The sequence below is a fragment of the Ictalurus furcatus genome, chromosome 11 (assembly GCF_023375685.1).
Source record: "Ictalurus furcatus strain D&B chromosome 11, Billie_1.0, whole genome shotgun sequence".
Taxonomy (NCBI): domain Eukaryota; kingdom Metazoa; phylum Chordata; class Actinopteri; order Siluriformes; family Ictaluridae; genus Ictalurus; species Ictalurus furcatus.
Window position 1 is genome coordinate 4,064,553 of NC_071265.1, and position 21,465 is coordinate 4,086,017.

At 41.6% G+C, this 21,465-nt stretch overlaps 2 protein-coding genes across 2 annotated transcripts; both read left to right on the forward strand.

Moving 5' to 3' along the window:
• Positions 1-7,847: 7,847 nt before the first annotated feature.
• Positions 7,848-16,454, forward strand: LOC128615129 (uncharacterized). The gene is made up of 6 exons (XM_053636987.1): positions 7,848-7,911; positions 9,052-9,244; positions 9,684-13,889; positions 14,009-14,113; positions 14,530-14,613; positions 14,895-16,454. The coding sequence occupies exons 1-4, from the start codon at positions 7,848-7,850 to the stop codon at positions 14,106-14,108; spliced, it is 4,563 nt and encodes a 1,520-aa protein (XP_053492962.1). The 3' UTR covers positions 14,109-14,113; positions 14,530-14,613; positions 14,895-16,454.
• An 803-nt stretch (positions 16,455-17,257) lies between these two features.
• LOC128614457 (uncharacterized) lies at positions 17,258-20,062 on the forward strand. The gene is made up of 5 exons (XM_053635748.1): positions 17,258-17,292; positions 17,533-17,587; positions 18,086-18,190; positions 18,861-18,919; positions 19,023-20,062. The coding sequence occupies exons 2-5, from the start codon at positions 17,533-17,535 to the stop codon at positions 19,425-19,427; spliced, it is 624 nt and encodes a 207-aa protein (XP_053491723.1). The 5' UTR covers positions 17,258-17,292; the 3' UTR covers positions 19,428-20,062.
• The last annotated feature ends 1,403 nt before the right edge of the window (positions 20,063-21,465 follow it).

A 21,465-nucleotide genomic window follows, 5' to 3' on the forward strand; every position in this document is an offset into this window, starting at 1 on the left:
CAAGATTCAGATAACAATCACAAGATTGGATAAATTTCAACATGGAAGGAAAAGTGAGGAGCTAATTATTTCGACCCAGATACAGCTTATTTGAAGCAAAGAAAAACCCCAAGGGAACTATTGAAACAACACCATGAACAATCGTAGATTTCACCTGTTTTTAATAAGGATAATGAATGGTTGTCAGTTCTGTGTATCCGAGCCTACAAGACATCTCGTCTTCTGGTTTAAACTAAACGCTCGATTCTTTTAAACAACACTTTAAACATTTACTTCCTAAAGGGGGTTTCTGTTTAGAAAGCATATAATATGTGCGATTCTTATAAAACACAGTCTTTAAAACGTTTGCCTGCTGAAGAGTTCTGTTTAGAAGGTATGTAATAAAATATTTTTTCATGTCTTCAGCCATATCGACTATGGTTTAACCGTTTTGGGTTTTATTTCAATAAATTTTTATTCAACGTCACGCCATTCCCCCCAAAACGTCATCAACAAATGTTTCAATTATTTCACAAACAAACATTCTGCTCATTTCTGTTCACATTCAACCATCATGCGTTTTCTAACAGTTTAGTTACACAAAACGAAATCCACCACACAGTAACACACACGTATAACCAATATCAACCATTTGATACACTTCTTACATCAGACGTATTTCACCTAAACCATCCTTACGCTTCAAAATACAGTGCATCCGGAAAGTATTCACAGCGCTTCACTTTTCCACATTTTGTTATGTTACAGCCTTATTCCAAAATGGATTCAATTCATTATTGTCCTCAAAATTCTACAAACAATACCCCATAATGACAACGTGAAAGAAGTTTGTTTGAAATCTTTGCAAATTTATTAAAAATAAAAAAACCAAAAAAGCACATTTACGTAAGTATTCACAGCCTTTGCCATGGCACTCAAAATTGAGCTCAGGTGCATCCTGTTTCCACTGATCATCCTTGGGATGTTTCTACAACTTGATTGGAGTCCAGCTGTGGTAAATTCAGTTGATTGGACATGATTTGGAAAGGCACACACCTGTCTATATAAGGTCCCACAGTTAACAATGCATGTCAGAGCACAAACCAAGCCATGAAGTCCAAGGAACTGTCAGTAGACTGCCGAGACAGGATTGTATCGAGGCACAGATCTGGGGAAAGTTACAGAAACATTTCTGCAGCATCGAAGGTCCCAATGAGCACAGTGGCCTCCATCATCCGTAAATGGAAGAAGTCTGGAACCAGGAGGACTCTTCCGAGAGCTGGCCGCCCGGCCTAACTGAGCGATCGGGGGAGAAGGGCCTTAGTCAGGGAGGTGACCAAAAACCTGATGGTCACTGTGACAGAGCTCCAGCGTGTCTCTGTGGAGAGAGGAGAACCTTCCAGAAGAACAACCATCTCTGTAGAACTCCATCAATCAGGCCTGAATGGTAGAGTGGCCAGATGGAAGCCACTCCTCAGTAAAAGACACATGACAGCCCACGTGGAGTTTGTCAAAAGGCACCTGAAGGACTCTCAGACCAAAGTTTGAACAAAGATTGAACTCTTGACCTCTTGAACAAAGGGTGAAGGTTCATCTTCCAACAGGACAACGACCCTAAGCACACAGCCAAGATAACAAAGGAGTGGCTACAGGGAACTCTGAGAATGTCCTTGAGTGGCCCAGCCAGAGCCCAGACTTGAACCCGATTGAACATCTCTGGAGAGATCTGAACATGGCTGTGCACCGACGCTCCCCATCCAACCTGATGGAGCTTGAGAGGTCTTGCAAAGAAGAACGGGAGAAACTGCCCCAAAATAGGTGTGCCAAGCTTGTAGCATCATTCTCAAAAATACTTGAGGCTGTAATTGGTGCCAGAGGAGCTTCAACAAAGTATTGAGCAAAGGCTGTGAATACTTACGCAAATGTGCTTTTTTTGTTTTTTATTTTTACTAAATTTGCAAAGATTTCAAACAAACGACTTTCATATTGTCATTATGGGGTATTGTTTGTAGAATTTTGAAACTCTACCAACTCTTTAAAAAAAAAAAATAGACTAAGTACATTTTCTAATATAAAAAAAAAAAAAACATGAAATAGATACCCGTTATCTCACTCACACACTCACAAAGTCCAGTAGCACAAACACACATACGCCCACATACATAGGGCTAACCCCCCAAACCCTGGTCATAAATTAGGTGTGCCTACAGGAGCTTTAATATCTTTCTGAAGTGGAGTTGGTGTGGAGATCTGGGAGTGTGAACTCAGGATGAAGATCCTCCTCATCTTCACCCTCTGTCTGATCTCAGGTAAAGAAATGCACTTCAGAATAATCCTCACTATCAGCAGCAGTGTTACATGAAGGAAGGTTTTGCTCAGATGGATGTTTGGTGTTTTGTTAGATGGAGGAGCCTCCAAGGAAGTAACAGGATATTCAGGAGGAGGAGTCCTTATCAAGTGCAAGTATACTACAGAATACACACAAAACAATAAATATTTCTGTAAGGGTTCAGTACCAGGCTGTTCTGACCAAATAAAGACAGGAGCTAAAAACGAGTGGATAAATTCAGGAAGATTCTCACTGTTTGATGACACCAAATCAGCAGAGTTCAGTGTGATGATCAGAGAGCTCACTGTAGAGGACACTGGGATGTACTACTGTGGAGTTGATTTACCCAGGGTGGACGTGAGGAAGTTCAGACGGATGCAAGCGCAGTATGAACAGGTTTTATTTAGGAGAGAGACAGGCAGACAAATCCAAAACGCGATCCATAAACGTAATCCAGTAACATGCAAAGTTCAGGCAATCGGCAAACAGGCATACCCAGGGCTAGGCAGGAATCAAGGTCGTGGTCACGGAAAACAGGGTCGAGACAAGGGACTGGTAGCAGAGAAACCAGCGTGAACTAAGCTAACGAACCGAAACATGGACTATGACTATGACTATGACTATGACTATGACTAACGCATTCACTATCAAACACATGCATTCAAATCAATATTCTGCCTTGTGTGCTGGGAGACGCGCGGTATATATAGAAACATAATCAGCCTCGTAATGGCTGACGGCTGAGGGCAATTCAAAACATGAAACAACAACCAATGACAGGACGGGGAGGAGACATAACAGAAACATAAACAAATGCATGTGTCGAAATGTTACGATTGTTCACAAGGGAAAAGCAGATGCTCGCTCACCTGCTTGTACACGCGCGCTCACATGCTCCACAGCGCGCTGCTTGAAGGGGAACTCGTGACAGAAACCAATCACATTTTTGTGAATTTTAACATTTTATATTTAAATTAGTTTCTGAAACCCAAACCACTTTGTATGAATATTACAATTATTAATTTCTACACAATAATGACTGCATATAAGTTTTACCTGATCTTCATACATTACAGTTACAGTTTAATGGAGAAAAAATAGATCTCATGATAAAAAGACATGAAGTTAAATGAATATTGAGGAAATGTGGTTGGATTTTTGTATGTTGGCTGTGGGCGGAGTCAATAATTACTCAGGACTAGATAGCTAGCGTTAGCTAACTTAATTAACTGCAAGCAGCAATGTTAAAGCTGGTAGTGTTGGAATCAATCAGGGTTTCAGTAATGTTAGTCACAGCACTCAGATAACCGCTGTGTGTAAATAATAAAATTAGCCGTGTTTGATAGTAAGTGAGCTAACGTTACGCTAACTGCTGTGTGAAAAAATTTAATTAGCCGTGTTTGATAGTAAGTGAGCTAACGTTACACTAACCGCTGTGTACGAATAATAAAATTAGCCGTGTTTGATAGTAAGTGAGCTAACGTTACACTAACAGCTGTGTGAAAAAATTTAATTAGCCGTGTTTGATAGTAAGTGAGCTAACGTTACACTAACCGCTGTGTACGAATAATAAAATTAGCCGTGTTTGATAGTAAGTGAGCTAACGTTACACTAACAGCTGTGTGAAAAAATTAAATTAGCCGTGTTTGATAGTAAGTGAGCTAACGTTACACTAACCGCTGTGTACGAATAATAAAATTAGCCGTGTTTGATAGTAAGTGAGCTAACGGTACGATAAACTGCTGTGGGTAAATAGTAAAATTACCAGTGTTTGATAGTAAGTGAGCTAACATTACGCTAACCACTGTGTGTAAAAAATAAAATTAGCCATGTTTGATAGTAAGTGAGCTAACGTTATGATAAACTGCTGTGGGTAAATAATAAAAGTAGCTGTGTTTGATAGTTAGCGAGCTAATGTTACGCTAACCACTGTGTGTAAATAATAAAATTACCAGTGTTTGATAGTAAATGAGCTAACGTCACGCTAACCACTGTGTGTAAATTATAAAATTAGCCGTGTTTGATGGTAAGTGAGCTAACATTACGCTAAGCACTGTGTGTAAATTATAAAATTAGCCGTGTTTGATGGTAAGTGAGCTAACATTACGCTAAGCACTGTGTGTAAATTATAAAATTAGCCGTGTTTGATAGTAAGCGAGTTAACATTACGCTAATTACTGTGTAAATAATTAAATTAGCCTTGTTTGATAGTAAGCAAGCTAACGTTATGATAAACCGCTGTGGGTAAATAACAAAATTACCCGTGTTTAAAAGTAAGTGGGCTAACTGTTCATCATATACTACGAGAGGGAGCCAGAGGCCAACAGGGCGGCCTCCATTGCTCAGCCCCAGACCTAGGCTGACAGGGCGTCGGTGGGGGCGACACAGGCGTGTGAAACTGAGGGCTGCAATAAAGAAACGGAACTACTGTGTCCAATGTATATTAAACTTGGGATACACAGATCTTATTTCTGCTCTCAAGAATGTTTCAAAGGCAGCTGGCATGCCTACAAATGGCTCCAAAAGAGAGCAAATGCAGAGCTCCAGCTAGAGGCCCATGAGGTGTTCTTCCCTGCCAAGCTCCAGATTGATGTCAACATGGTGACTTCATCTCCAGAGCTCCAGCCTGAGACCCATGAGGCATTCTCACCTGCAGAGTTCTCGCCGGAGGTCAACGTGGCAACCTCCTACCCAGAGTTCCAGCATGAGACCTACGAGCTGGTCTCACCTGCTGAACTCCCATCAGAGGTCAACGTGGCGACTTCAGCTCCAGAGCCCCAGTCCGAGGTCAACATGGCAACCTCCTCCCCAGAACTCCAGCATAAGACCCATGAGGTCTCATCTCCAGAACTCCCATCGGAGGTCGACAAGGCGACCTCCTACACTAAGTTCCTGTCTGAGGTCGACGGGGCGGCCTCCCAAGTGAAATTTCTGCTGGAGGTCAAGGAGGCGACCTTACACGTCATGTTCCTGTCCGAGGTCGGCGAGGTGACCTCCCACGCCAAGTTCCTGTCAGAGGTCGACGAGATGACCTTCCACTCCAAGTTCTTGTCCAAGGTCGATTAGACAGCCTCCAAAGCCATGTTGCTGTCTGAGGTCGATGAGACGGCCTCCCAAGCCAAGTTCCTGTCCGAGGTCGATGAGACGGCCTCCATAGCCATGTCCCTGTCTGAGGGAGATGGCACAACCAACCAAGCTCTGCTCACACCTGAATCTGATGACATGGTCAACCAAGTTCAGAGTCGAAGGAGGACGTCGCTCTGCCTCCCTGTTCCACTGAAGCTGATGATCCAGCTTCCTGCACCTGGGCACTGCCTAGGTACCCCAGCGAACCTGCCCCAGCCTCATGCCTGCTCCTTGGCTCATTGAGGAGCCTGCTATTTGTGAGACAATGCCTGCCTTGGGACCTGAGGGGCTGTAAAGACATTTTCCCCAGAGGGCCAGTATTGCCGTGGGGGTGGTCTCTGTCATGATTTCCCCTTGTGCAAAGTCATCCATCTGTCTCTCCAATATTATTGTTGTATATCTCAAGAACCAGTGGTTGAATGTTTATAGGATTTATATGGCATTTTCAATCAAATGAATTTGATTTTGAAATTGTTTGAAAATGGGGTCAAGGTCTCAGCCAGATCAAATATCATCTGAAATAGTTTTTCTTTAATAGCGTCCTTTCTGTTTGGAGAATATTTTAAGGGTATTTGAGGCATTAGGAACAAGAAGCACTAGACGTGTTGGTGGAGGAGGCGTCCCTGTCCCTGTTGGCGTAGATTTCTGTTTGTTTATAAATTAAATATACACTGATTATACTCACTGCTTTAAAAATGATAAATTATTCATGTGAAAACTATCACATTTTAATTTAAAAACTTGATAAAAGCACATGAGGCCTCTTGGACTCAGATTCCAGTGGGACCTTTGGATAATCTGTCATTGGTTTTTGACCATGATTTTGTCTGGAGATTTGGATTATTAATAATCAGCTCACACTTTCATCCATCTTTCTCCAACTCATAGCAATTTTACTAGATTTGATAGAAATGAAGACATACGGAAAGTACAAACTCGAACCTTTCCCTTAACTCTAACTCAGCTTATATAAAGTGAGTTGTATTTAAAGATATGAAGTTGCGAGTGAGACATCATGTCGGAAAAAGAAAAATCTATCTCTCAGACAGATCCTTCAAGGTATTGTGGAGGGGAGGTGTTTCTGAAACTCAGCAACTCACAACTGGAGTTCCTCAGGGGTCAGTTCTGTGTCCACTGCTCTTTTCTATTTATACTACATCTCAAGGGCAGTTGATTGAGTCTCATGGCTTCTCAAATCATTGCTGTGCTGATGACAGCCAGCTGTATTTGTCCTTCCAGCCTGATGATCCATCTGTTTCTGTACGAATCACTGCTTGCCTGACAGACATCTCGGTTTGGATGAGGGAATATCACCTTAAGCTCAACTTGGCAAAATCTGAGCTTCTCGTCATCCCAGCCTGCCCCTCAATCAACCACAACCTCACTGTACAGCTCGGCTCAACCACACTCAAGCCAACCAGGACAGCCAGGAACCATTGAGTGACTCTTGATGACGGCTTGACCTTTACAGACCATATTTCAACAACTGCACAGTCCTGTGGATTCATTCTGTACAACATCAAGGAAATCAGACCCTATCTCACCGAACAGGCTACACAACTACTAGTCCAGGCTTTTGTCATATCAAAACTGGACTATTGCAATGCACTACTCTCAGGCCTCCCAGCCAGCTCCATCAAACCCTTTCAGATGATTCAGAATGCAGCAGCGCGCCTCGTCTTCAACCAGAGCAAAAGGACCCATGTCACACCCCTCTTCATCTCCCTCCACTGGCTTCCTGTAACCACCCGTATCAAATTCAAGGCCTTGATGCACATGTACAAGACCTTGTCTGTAACAGCATCCACCTTAACCCTATTCTGAAGGCTTACATTCCCTCACGCAATCTCCGATCGGTTAACGACCGACGCTTGGTAGTGCCTACTCAGTGTGGCTCAAGGTCCCTTTCCAGAACCTTCACACTAACTTTCCCTCAGTGGTGGAATAAACTTCCAACCTCAATCCGGACCGCAGAATCTGTCACTATCATCAAAAAACAGCTAAAGTCCCACCTCTTCCATGGACACCTAACTAACCCCTAAAACGCCAACCCCACATTATCCTTAAAAAAATGAAAATAAAAAATACTCTGGCACTTACACCTCTACTCTATGCACTTTGCTTTTCAAGAACTCAATTAAAAGATCTTATATGGTAACACTACTTGTTTTGTTCTCCGCTTGATATATTGCTTTGCTTGTATTTCCTCATCTGTAAGTCCCTTTTGGATAGAAACGGCTGCTAAATGAATAAATGTAAATGTAATTTAACTGTGAAGACTTGATTTTTAAAATTTTTTTAGCTTGAACTCAAGTATCATTTTTAGTAGCTGCTTTCAGTTTTAATTAGTTGAGCAGGATTGAACTTCCTTTTAACAGGGGGTTCGGTCTCTAGAGAAGTGAGTGCATATGCAATGGGAGGAATCAACATCAAGTGCAGATATGAGGATGAATATAAAGACAAACCCAAATCTTTCTGTAAGATGGGAACACATCAGTGGTGTTTTAATCCAATAACAACAAAACTAAACAGTGAATGGTCACATGATGGCAGATTCCCTGTTCAGGATTCTTCAGTGTGTTTATCAGAGAGCTGATTACGGAGGACACTGGAACATATGCGTGTGCTGTTGTTGTATCTGATGAAATACAGATCTACACTGTAGTGACACTGAATATAAGGAGAAAATGAGGAGCTTTAATTATGTGTTTAGCAGAAGAAATATTGTGATCATATTTATGTATAAATTTATTGTGTTACATTAAATATAAGTCATTAAATGTTGATCAGAGCTAAAGGTAAAGCTAAACTGCCAACTGTAACGTTAGGACTCAGCTGTTATTTCTGAATAGTTTTTTGCTAAGTTTATACTGCTATTCTGATATAAAATTTTACAGCTCTCCTAGAACAGAATAATAATATCCCTGTAATTACTATACTGACTGAAGTTTATGACAGGATTATGTTACCATTTATGTGTGGTGGTGTGGGAAACCTGGTCAGATTGTGCTGTGGCTGAATTCCGGTTAAAAAAAAAAGATTAAAGAAGAAAAGGGTTTGCTATAATGAAATAGAAATAAGCACAATCAGTTTGTAAACATATGCAGACTGTCAAAACACTACAGTCAGAATCACATGTTTAAATGCATTTTCCCCTCTTTTCATCGTTGGGGGTAACCAGACTTTAAAATGATGTAACTTTATTTGTGTCTGAGAAACCTTCATCCATTAATCCATCCATCCATCCATCTTCAGTAAGCACTTTATCCTGGTCAGGGTCACATGGATCCAGATCCTATCCCAGGAACACTGTGCACAATGCAGGAGAATTCCCAGCTAGGGGTAATTTAGCATAGCCAATCACACACAGGGAGAAGATGTAAAACTCCACACAGACAGTAACCTGAACCCATGACCCTGGAGCTGTGAATATTATCTACTGTAACACCAGACCACCCGATTGAGAACGATACGAAAGTTAGAAACATATTTCAGTTCAGGAATATCTGTACTTCTCCAAACTTTCAAAAATAGTATAAACTATCAAAATTCACCATGTGAAGGGTTTTCCCAGACCAGTACACATATAAACTGATCTGATTGGTTGTGATTTGCAGATCTGTCCTATGAGCAGTCCATCAGTAAGACTGTCCATGTAGGAGGAGATTTGACTGTCAGCTGTAAATACCCAGAATCCCGCAGGAGTGACCCCAAGTTTCTCTGCAAGATGAGCCTGCAAGATTCTGCTTGTTCTGATAAAGAATCTGTTAAAGAAAGCAGAAAAGATGTAAAGGAGGGGAAATTCTCCCTGTACAATGACAGAAAAACACAAATGTTGAATGTGAGTATTAGAAATGTAACTGAGCAGGACTCTGGTGAATACTGGTGTGGAGCTGAAGCAGCCTGGACATCTGATCATGGATACATGGTTTATTTCACACAGATCAACCTGACAGTTACTGGTGAGTTTGTAGAGACATGGAGACACACTGCATTAACTATTCTGACGATCCAGAGGCTTTGTGTGTAGCATAGAATCAGTGCACATCCTAACCTACACTAGCCTGTGATATTATTGGCAGTTAGTCATTTATTATCTAACTAAACTTTTCACTGCTTTGATCCACGTATATAAACAGCTATCAGTATTTCTGACACAAATCGTTCCACACAAATTGTATACAGTATTGTTTTGAATCTGTGCTGCTCTGTCATTTACTAGATTCACTCCAAATTTTCACTACTTTAGATCTACGTGTCCCAGGTTCAACCTCCAAACCCACACAACCGTCATCATCATCACCACCACCATCATCATCATCATCGTCAGCATCACCATCACCATCATCATCGTCATCATCACCAACACCACCATCATCATCATCACCAACACCATCATCATCACCACCACCACGATCATCACCACCACCACCATCACCACCACCATCATCATCATCATCACTACCATCATCATCATCACCACCACCACCATCATCATCGTCATCACCACCACCACCATCACCACCACCATCATCATCATCACCAACACCATCATCATCACCACCACCACGATCATCATCACCACCATCATCATCATCATCACCACCACCATCATCATCGTCATCATCACCACCACCACCATCACCACCACCATCATCATCATCATCATCATCATCACTACCATCATCATCATCACCACCACCACCATCATCATCGTCATCATCACCACCACCACCACCATCATCACCACCACGATCATTATCATCATCATTGTCACCATCATCACCACCACCATCATCACTATCACCACCACCACCACCACCACCACCATCATCACTATCATCACCACCTCCACCACCACCACCACCACCATCATCACTATCATCACCACCTCCACCACCATCATCACTACCACCATCATCATCATCATCATCATCATCACCATCACCACCACCATCATCATCATCACCAACACCATCATCATCACCACCACCACGATCATCATCACCACCATCATCATCATCATCACCACCACCATCATCATCGTCATCATCACCACCACCACCATCACCACCACCATCATCATCATCATCATCATCATCACTACCATCATCATCACCACCACCACCATCATCATCACCACCATCATCATCATCATCATCATCATCACCATCACCATCATCATTATCACTATCATCATCACCACCTTCAACATCACCACCACCACCATCATCATCATCACTATCATCATCGTCATCATCATCACCACCACCACCATCATCATTGTCACCATCACCATCACCGTCATCATCGTCATCATCATCACCACCACCATCATCATCATCATCGTCAGCATCACCATCACCATCATCATCGTCATCATCACCAACACCACCATCATCATCATCACCAACACCATCATCATCACCACCACCACGATCATCATCACCACCATCATCATCATCATCACCACCACCATCATCATCGTCATCATCACCACCACCACCATCACCACCACCATCATCATCATCATCATCATCATCACTACCATCATCATCATCACCACCACCACCATCATCATCGTCATCATCACCACCACCACCATCACCACCACCATCATCATCATCACCAACACCATCATCATCACCACCACCACGATCATCATCACCACCATCATCATCATCATCACCACCACCATCATCATCGTCATCATCACCACCACCACCATCACCACCACCACCATCATCATCATCATCATCACTACCATCATCATCATCACCACCACCACCATCATCATCGTCATCATCACCACCACCACCACCATCATCACCACCACGATCATTATCATCATCATTGTCACCATCATCACCACCACCATCATCACTATCATCACCACCACCACCACCACCACCATCATCACTATCATCACCACCTCCACCACCACCACCACCACCATCATCACTATCATCACCACCTCCACCACCATCATCACTACCACCATCATCATCATCACCATCACCACCACCATCATCATCATCACCAACACCATCATCATCACCACCACCACGATCATCATCACCACCATCATCATCATCATCACCACCACCATCATCATCGTCATCATCACCACCACCACCATCACCACCACCATCATCATCATCATCATTATCATCACTACCATCATCATCATCACCACCACCACCATCATCATCGTCATCATCACCACCACCACCACCATCATCACCACCACGATCATTATCATCATCATTGTCACCATCATCACCACCACCATCATCACTATCATCACCACCACCACCACCACCACCATCATCACTATCATCACCACCTCCACCACCACCACCACCACCATCATCACTATCATCACCACCTCCACCACCATCATCACTACCACCATCATCATCATCACCAACATCACCATCATCATCATCACCAACACCATCATCATCACCACCACCACGATCATCACCACCACCATCATCATCGTCATCATCACCACCACCACCATCACCACCACCATCATCATCATCATCATCATCATCACTACCATCATCATCATCACCACCACCACCATCATCATCGTCATCATCACCACCACCACCATCACCACCACCATCATCATCATCACCAACACCATCATCATCACCACCACCACGATCATCATCACCACCATCATCATCATCATCACCACCACCATCATCATCGTCATCATCACCACCACCACCATCACCACCACCATCATCATCATCATCATCATCATCATCACTACCATCATCATCATCACCACCACCACCATCATCATCGTCATCATCACCACCACCACCACCATCATCACCACCACGATCATTATCATCATCATTGTCACCATCATCACCACCACCATCATCACTATCATCACCACCACCACCACCACCACCATCATCACTATCATCACCACCTCCACCACCACCACCACCACCATCATCACTATCATCACCACCTCCACCACCATCATCACTACCACCACCATCATCATCATCATCATCATCATCATCACCATCACCACCACCATCATCATCACCACCATCATCATCATCATCACCACCACCATCATCATCGTCATCATCACCACCACCACCATCACCACCACCATCATCATCATCATCATCATCACTACCATCATCATCATCACCACCACCACCATCATCATCGTCATCACCACCACCACCACCATCATCACCACCACGATCATTATCATCATCATTGTCACCATCATCACCACCACCATCATCACTATCATCACCACCACCACCACCACCACCATCATCACTATCATCACCACCTCCACCACCACCACCACCACCATCATCACTATCATCACCACCTCCACCACCATCATCACTACCACCATCATCATCACCAACACCACCATCATCATCATCACCAACACCATCATCACCACCACCACGATCATCACCACCACCATCATCATCGTCATCATCACCACCACCACCATCACCACCACCATCATCATCATCATCATCATCATCACTACCATCATCATCATCACCACCACCACCATCATCATCGTCATCATCACCACCACCACCATCACCACCACCATCATCATCATCACCAACACCATCATCATCACCACCACCACGATCATCATCACCACCATCATCATCATCATCACCACCACCATCATCATCGTCATCATCACCACCACCACCATCACCACCACCATCATCATCATCATCATCATCATCACTACCATCATCATCATCACCACCACCACCATCATCATCGTCATCATCACCACCACCACCACCATCATCACCACCACGATCATTATCATCATCATTGTCACCATCATCACCACCACCATCATCACTATCATCACCACCACCACCACCACCACCATCATCACTATCATCACCACCTCCACCACCACCACCACCACCATCATCACTATCATCACCACCTCCACCACCATCATCACTACCACCACCATCATCATCATCATCATCATCATCATCACCATCACCACCACCATCATCATCATCACCAACACCATCATCATCACCACCACGATCATCATCACCACCATCATCATCATCATCACCACCACCATCATCATCGTCATCATCACCACCACCACCATCACCACCACCATCATCATCATCATCATCATCATCACTACCATCATCATCATCACCACCACCACCATCATCATCGTCATCATCACCACCATCATCACCACCACGATCATTATCATCATCATTGTCACCATCATCACCACCACCATCATCACTATCATCACCACCACCACCACCACCACCATCATCACTATCATCACCACCTCCACCACCATCATCACTACCACCACCATCATCATCATCATCATCATCATCATCACCATCATCATCTTGGCCTACTCCAGCTTCTCCTCGAGCAGGTGATTCTGCTCAGATCCTCATCACCCCCAGAGTCTAACTACATGACTTTGATGAATCTGATCCCTTATGAATGATCAGCATGTAGGTTAAAGTGACTGTCTGTTTGTTTCTCTTCCAGGATTTCCAGCTTCCACTGTGATCACTGTGTCTGTAATTCTGCTGCTGCTTCTGATTGGAATCATATTCCTCATTTTGACTCTACGAAAGAGATGCAGTAAGCAAGGTATACACACACACACACACACACACACACACACACACACACCACATGATCAAATATTTAACATGAACATGTTGGTGGGAGGGTATGTTTGATGCACTGCAGTGATGAAGTTAATGAAGATGAGTTCCTGAATAAACAAATGATTAATGACAGAGTTTGCGATATTTATCAGTTTTTGGGGGATTTTTCCCCACTCTTCCTTGTAAAAATGTTCCATATCTATCACATTGCAAGGGGGTCTAACTGTGCACAGCCCTTTTCAAATAATTTCACAGGGTTTTGATAGGATTTTGATCTGGGCTCTGACTGAACCACTCTAAAATGTTTATCTTCTTCTTCTGAAGCTACTCGTTTGTTGAGTTGGATTTGTGCTTTGGTTCATTATTGTGCTCCATGATTCACTCTATCCTGACTAGAGCCCCAGTCCCAACTGAAGAGAAGCAGGCCTACAGCATGATGCTGCCACCATCATGCTTCACTGTGGGCATAGTGTTCCTTGGGTGAGAAGCTGTCTTGTTTATGCACCGAACATGTCTTTTAAATTATGCCCAAAAAGATATACTTTGGTCTCATCAGACCATAACACATTGTAGCTTTCTGTGTCATACACAGTACATGATGTGGGTTAATTCAGGCAGGCTTGGATTTATTTATTTATTTATTTATTGAGAAAGTGCTTTGATCTATCCCTCCTGCCCCATCGCCAAGACCAAAACTTATGTCTTAGTTTTTTGAAAAAAATTGAAAACCTTTATTTTTTTGCTTTCTGTTTATCTCTCAGGTTCCTCTTGATGTTTGTGAGTACGAGGAGATTAAAGACACCAGACGACTTTCTGCCTCAGACACTGGATCTTCTTCAGTTTACTCTACTGCTCAACTACCCACAGTCCTCTCTGATCCTCAACCTGTTTATTCAAACAGAGTTACCCACAAGCCCCTGTGATTCTGCTGTTTATTCTACTGCTCAACGATCAGGACATCCACTCCACAGCTCAGTTTCCCACACGTCTCTCGGCTGAGAAATCTGCTGAAGGTCCGACTTCCACAGCAGTGATGTTACTTCATCTATTTAGTTTAGCATCATTAGGACTTCAGTCATGTGGCACTGGAACTCTACTGTTTTGTTCAGATATCTGTTCTTCTCCTTCTTCCTCTTCCTCTTCATCCTCCCCCGTTCCCCTTTCCTCAAAAGCAGTATTTTCTGCAATGACTGTGTATAGTGAAGATGCCTTATTCTTATTCTACTTAGCTAATTTGCATGATATAACAGACCTAGGGTTTATAATTGGAATTACCTGATCTGGTTTTATGCTGGAAGCAGGTGTTTCCTTCTGTAAGGGTGATAAGAGCAGTTCATGTTTGTTCACATTTCAACAGCCCAAATGTGTCAGTTGGTATGTGATGGAGCTCTGTCAGGTAGCAAGAGTCCTGCAGGAAATGTTAAAGATCAGTCACAGTCACTGGTTGAATGGCTGATCCTGCTGGTTTTGTGCTTCCTGAAGATGTTTCTGCACAATTTTCCCTTCACCTCTATGTGTTCCTGTATTCATGTGGGCCAGACTGAGGAGGGCAGCGCTAACATGTGAGACTCAGACGCTGACCAGACGCTTACCAGATGCTGACCAGGATTCCGTTCACAGTGACAGCACACATTGGGCCTGCTTTTATTTTATATAATTACAACATACAGCCTGCCACTTTGGTTGGAAGGTAGAAATGTGTATTATTTCGTGTTGCCGTGACTTCTTCATATAATATTATTAGAAGTGATAATGTATTAGTTTTTACTCTATTTTTTTTATTACTATCTAATTTTTATTCTATCCCTCTTCAGAAAATCTTCCTTTTTCATGTAACATATATTGATGTGTGCATGATTCTGACAATTCAAGGAATCTCAGATTAGTCTATGACCTCTGACCTCTGACCTCTAGTGACCTTTTGAGCATGCATTAACTACTTTCCCCTGTGAACATGTGCCAAAACTTCTCACAAGCAATGTGTAGACACTGATGTTAGAGGGAAATGAAGCATGTCTCAGTGCTCAGTGCTCAGCAAACTGAAGTGCACTCATATGTGGAAGTTTCTCTATACGCTCTTTTTTAATGATCACGCTCACTGATACTGCTCTGTACTCTCATATCTGCTGTTCTCCAGCTCTTTACTCTATTATTATTATTGATGTATATAACTCTGAAGTTGGATTGGCATCAAACGAACACTGAAAGTCACAGCAATAGTAAATTTCAGTGTTTAATATTCACCAGAATATTATTCAGTGAGGATTCAGAACTCGGGCACAGTAAAAAAATAAAATAAAATAAAAGATTTTCAACAAGCAGATGGACCTTGTTACTGAATTTCAGGCAGATACGAAATGCTGAGCAACTTTACTGCAGAGACAAACTCTTCTTCTCCCTGTGTGTTTAAAAATTACACTAGGATGATGTTTATTTCTTCTGATAAATTACTGTGGTGTTCACTTTAAACTGTATCTTTCTCCCTCTGTTACACACCTTGTGCTGTAGAGGGCAGTAGAGGCCTCCTGGCAGTAGAGCAGTACACACTGACATGGAGTAATAAATATCCGCAGTAAAGTTAATACTGGAGCACTGAGAGGAGAAATAACCCCCATGGAGAAAGATGCTCAGATGCAGAATGTTAATATTAAACCCTCTCACAACTTCATATGATGGTTTATACACTGTAACTCAGCAGAGGCTCATTTTTATGTCAGAAATTTTACAGCTTTGAATTGCGCTGAGGTAGTTCTACATATTTCACACACAAACTGGCTGTACAGCTCTTTATAATGAAGGCAAAATAGGAAGTTATTACTGCATTGCATTCTGGTTTAAACACAGATGAAGACACACGGCACATTCACAGAGCGGGACAGAGACAGTAACAGTGTGTAACATGACAGGAGCTTTAATATCTTTCTGAAGTGGAGTTGGTGTGGAGATCTGGGAGTGTGAACTCAGGATGAAGATCCTCCTCATCTTCACCCTCTGTCTGATCTCAGGTAAAGAAATGCACTTCAGAATAATCCTCACTAACAGCAGCAGTGTTACATGAAGGAAGGTTTTGCTCAGATGGATGTTTGGTGTTTTGTTAGATGGAGGAGCCTCCAAGGAAGTAACAGGATATTCAGGAGGAGGAGTCCTTATCAAGTGCAAGTATGATACAAAATACATTTTTTTTTACACATTTTTGTGCATTTTAACATTTTATATTTAAATTAACTTTTGAAAACCAAAAACCAATTTGTATGACTATCACAATTATTAATTTCTACACAATAAGGTCTGCATATAAGTCTTACCTGATCTTCATACATTACAGATACAGTTTAATGGAGAAAAAACAGATCTCATGATAAAAAGACACGAATCACTGCTTGATGACTGTTTTCTTAGATGGAGGAGCCTCCAATGAAGGACCAGGTCCTTCAAAAGAAAAGGATAATAGCAAGTATGATACAAAATACACACAAAACCCCCTAAATACAAGAGACAACTAAGAACAAGTGGAAATTCAGGAAGATTCTCACTGAAGAGATTAGGCTGAAGATCAGATAGCTCTCTGTAGAGGACACTGGGATGTGTAGAGCTCATATAAATTTGAGGATAAACAATTGGAAGTGTAGGTGAAGGAAAGTGAGTCTCTCAGCACTGCCTTCTTGTTATCTGCCCAAAGATCTAGTATCATTAGTAGACATTGAAAACATAAAGTTCCAGGTAATCTTACTTCATACTTCATTTTAGTATATTTTTACTCTTTACGTTTTCATTCAGAAAATCTTTCAAATAGTGAGATCATCGTTTAAGATTTTTTCCTTTTGATTGGCTGAGATATTTTACATTTACTTCCAAACTATATTTAAAATGTCAAATATACCCAGGACAATTTCTAGACCTACATTTCTACAGCATGTAGGTTAAAGTGACTGCCTGTTTGTTTCTCTTCCAGGATTTCCAACGTCCAAAGTGGCCACTCTGTCTGTAATTCTGCTTCTGCTTTTGATTGCAATCATATTCCTCATTGTTATTCTGCAAAAGAGAAGCAAAGTGAAAGGTACCCATACACACAACACATGATAAAATGTTTAATATGTTAAATTTCACGTGACTGGTTTGGTTCGGGCGGTACGGTGGGACAGGGGTAGCGTTGCTGCCTCACAGTTCCAGTATCCAGCATTCAATCCTCCACTCAGGTTACAGTTTTGCATATCCAAACTTCCAAAAAAGCATTTATGAAGGTAAACGAATGAATGAACACGTGATTCATGACTCCACCCAGTCTGTTTCATTGACTTTGTCTGCAAAAGATATTTACTGCACTACTTGCTATTTTATTTAATCATGTCATAATTGTTTTAAGACCTATTTTTAAATGTTATTGTGCAACGTGGTAACGTGTGTGTGTGTGTGTGTGTGTGTGCCTTCTGTTAACCTTATATATTAGTCAATTACATGCTCAGTAGGAGGAACAGTGACACAGTGATTCTGTCCCAGCTGACCAACACATGATAAAATCTTTATCATATTAAATTTCATGTGAATGAAGATTAACTTTCTTTACATTGTCTCTAAAAAACATATTTACTACACTACTTGATATTTAATCATGTCAGAGAGGTTTGTAATCAGACCTGTATTTAAATATTATACTGTTAATTATAATATAATAAAATCCCAAACTAATAATAACAACAGTAATAATCATTTCTGAGTACTTATTTCAGCAGGTAAAGCTTCTACTGGTTCTAAGTGTTCTGTTCAAGACTCAGGAAACAACCACGAGGTATTTGTCTTCACCAGTGGTTGTATGTGTTTTTAAAAAACGACAAATGTCATAAACATTTACATTATTTTGTTTCTGTTTCTCTGTGCTTTCTGCCTGTAAGTTCGAGGAGGTTAAAGATACGAGACGACTTTCTACATCGGGTGCTAAAATTTTCACCGTTTACTCTACTGCTCAACTACCCACAATCCCTTCTGATCCTTCCCGAGCTGTTTATTCCAACGAGTTACCCAAAAGCCCCTGTGATTCTACTCTTTATTCTTCTGCTCAACTTCCCACAGTCGCACCTGATCACGACTCTACAGCTCAGTTACCCACAGGTCTCTCTGCTTGCTCAGTCAGTGCTGCTCAGCAGTCAGCAGAGGAACCTGCTGAAGATCTGACTCACGCAGCAGTGAGTTTCCACGCCAATCCCACCAGCTCTAGTGATGCAGCTCCAAAGACTATCTTTAACAAAGAAGAGATCTCGTGTGACTATGACACAATCAGTCGTGTTAGTAGTGTCTAGATTATCACCATTAGGGCTATAAACTTGGGGAAGAAATTCTACCACTGTGTTTGGATACGCTTTCTTATTCTTATTCTTCCTCTCCACCCTTCTACACAATCTACACAATATGTGGAGCAATAACTGCAAAGTGCTTGAAAAGATCAAGTAAAGAGATCTGTAACAGAGTTATGGTGGTGGTGGTATAGCGTTGTCATTTAACCAAAAATTCTTATTTTTGCTCATTCTTTAGAAAGCTCTAAACTTTCTATAGTATAGTTTGTGCCTATACCTGCCTATATCTGAGCTACTGTTCATGATCTGTGAATCTTAGAGGCTTTTTTCCTGATCTTTGTTACTGGTGCGCCTTTAGCCCTCCATCCTGTTTCATGCTCTAAATCCTGAAAGTAGAGATTCTGTAAAGCCAAGCACAGTGCTTTGGAAACATTTGGTATTGTCCTCTCTAATAATTGCACATAGTGGGGTATTTTACTGTGGTTTTATTCATTTTGTATTTTCATCTGTTTGGAATAATTTATAAAGGAGCACATGTGCATTTTTGGCATTTAGAATGTTACTTTGTAAACTTATGTTAAATGATTGATGTATTAATTATGCACTATTAAGTTTTGAGGTTTTTGCCAGGATGCTATACAATAAAATATCTTTGAAACTATCTGTATTTCAGTACATTTTTTTATTATTATTATTTGTATAGGTTTTTGTTTGTTTTTGCTATAGACACAACACAGCTTTGCAGAAATATGGATGTAGATTCCTCTTGGGCAAAGTCAGAGGAAATAGTGACAATGATGAATTCCCTGACACAATATGAGGAGGAAACTTTGAGAGGAACTAGAAAGGGAACTCGTCCTCTTCTGGGCGAGACCATATAGTGTGATTATAGTAAATTGTTACTCTTCTGCAACTGCATATAATTAAGCCAAACAGTAAAAAGTGCACCTAGTGTTGTTAAATAACATTAAGAACCTGAGGCCATCATTTAAACCGCTATATTTTACACGATATTGTATACATGGATCCGCCATAACATTAAAACCACCTGCCTAATATTGTGTCCTTCTTGTGCCGCAAAAACAGATCTGGCCGATCGAGGTATGCTCTTCATAAGACCTCTGAAGTTGTGCTGTGTTATCTGGCATGAGACGTTAGCATCAGATCCTTTAAATCAGTGCTTCTCAATCTTTTGTAAGTAAAGCCCCTCCAAGCCTCCCCTATCATGTGGCAAATCCTCACTTCACTAAGGATATCGGCTCTGAATTCTAGAGTTAATGACACTCACACAGGTAGCAGAATTCGGTCCACTGGAGCGCACGGTGACCTTACACTTATCCGTGTCGTAGTTTCCTCCTTCTTTTCCTATGTCTAAAGTAACTATTGTCCACAAAAGTTTCTAAGGTTTAGAATCCCCCATATTTGGGTTCGGTTTATTAACCTTTTAACAATGGTACAATAAACTTCAAATATTACAGAGTAAATCAATATCAACGTTACAGAATATTATCTAACACGAAAGGCTTCACCACGAATGATCTTGGCAAAATTCTAATAGTCATACAGCTCATATTTCTCCTAAAACAGAGGCACATTTTATACCTCAGCCCTGGCTTAATTCATACCATTTACTAGGTACATTATATACCTAATGATATAAGCAGTAGGTTTAGGCAACTTTTATTCCTTTTAACACTTGGTTTTCATTTTAAAAATGTCACGTCTCGTGACGTGAGGAAGTTCAGACGGATGCAAGTGCAGGATAACAGTTTTATTTAAGAGAGAGACAGGCAGACAAATCCAAAACGTGATCCAAAACGTAATCCAAAAACAGGCAGAAGGTCAGGCGATCAGCAATCAGTCATACACTAGGCAAAGCAGGAATCAAGGTTGTGGTCACGGGATACAGAGTCAATAAACCAAACGAGAAACATGAACTATGACAGGGAGAGAACTGGGAGAGGATAACCCAGCGTGAACTAAACCTAATGATTAACTCTAACAAGGATCTAAACTATGACAAGGACGATGACCATGACTATGA

What these genes read in the sequence shown, in the direction of transcription:
- LOC128615129 (XM_053636987.1), top strand. Translation starts at nt 7,848, where the DNA reads ATGGGAGGAATCAACATCAAGTGCAGATATGAGGATGAATATAAAGAC. An exon ending in AAGGAGGGGAAATTCTCCCT is followed by an intron (nt 9,245 to 9,683) that starts GTACAATGACAG and finishes TCACTACTTTAG; the next exon opens with ATCTACGTGTCCCAGGTTCA. An exon ending in TCCAGCTTCTCCTCGAGCAG is followed by an intron (nt 13,890 to 14,008) that starts GTGATTCTGCTC and finishes TTTCTCTTCCAG; the next exon opens with GATTTCCAGCTTCCACTGTG.
- LOC128614457 (XM_053635748.1), top strand. Translation starts at nt 17,533, where the DNA reads ATGGAGGAGCCTCCAATGAAGGACCAGGTCCTTCAAAAGAAAAGGATA. An exon ending in AAAGAAAAGGATAATAGCAA is followed by an intron (nt 17,588 to 18,085) that starts GTATGATACAAA and finishes TTTCTCTTCCAG; the next exon opens with GATTTCCAACGTCCAAAGTG. An exon ending in ACTCAGGAAACAACCACGAG is followed by an intron (nt 18,920 to 19,022) that starts GTATTTGTCTTC and finishes TCTGCCTGTAAG; the next exon opens with TTCGAGGAGGTTAAAGATAC.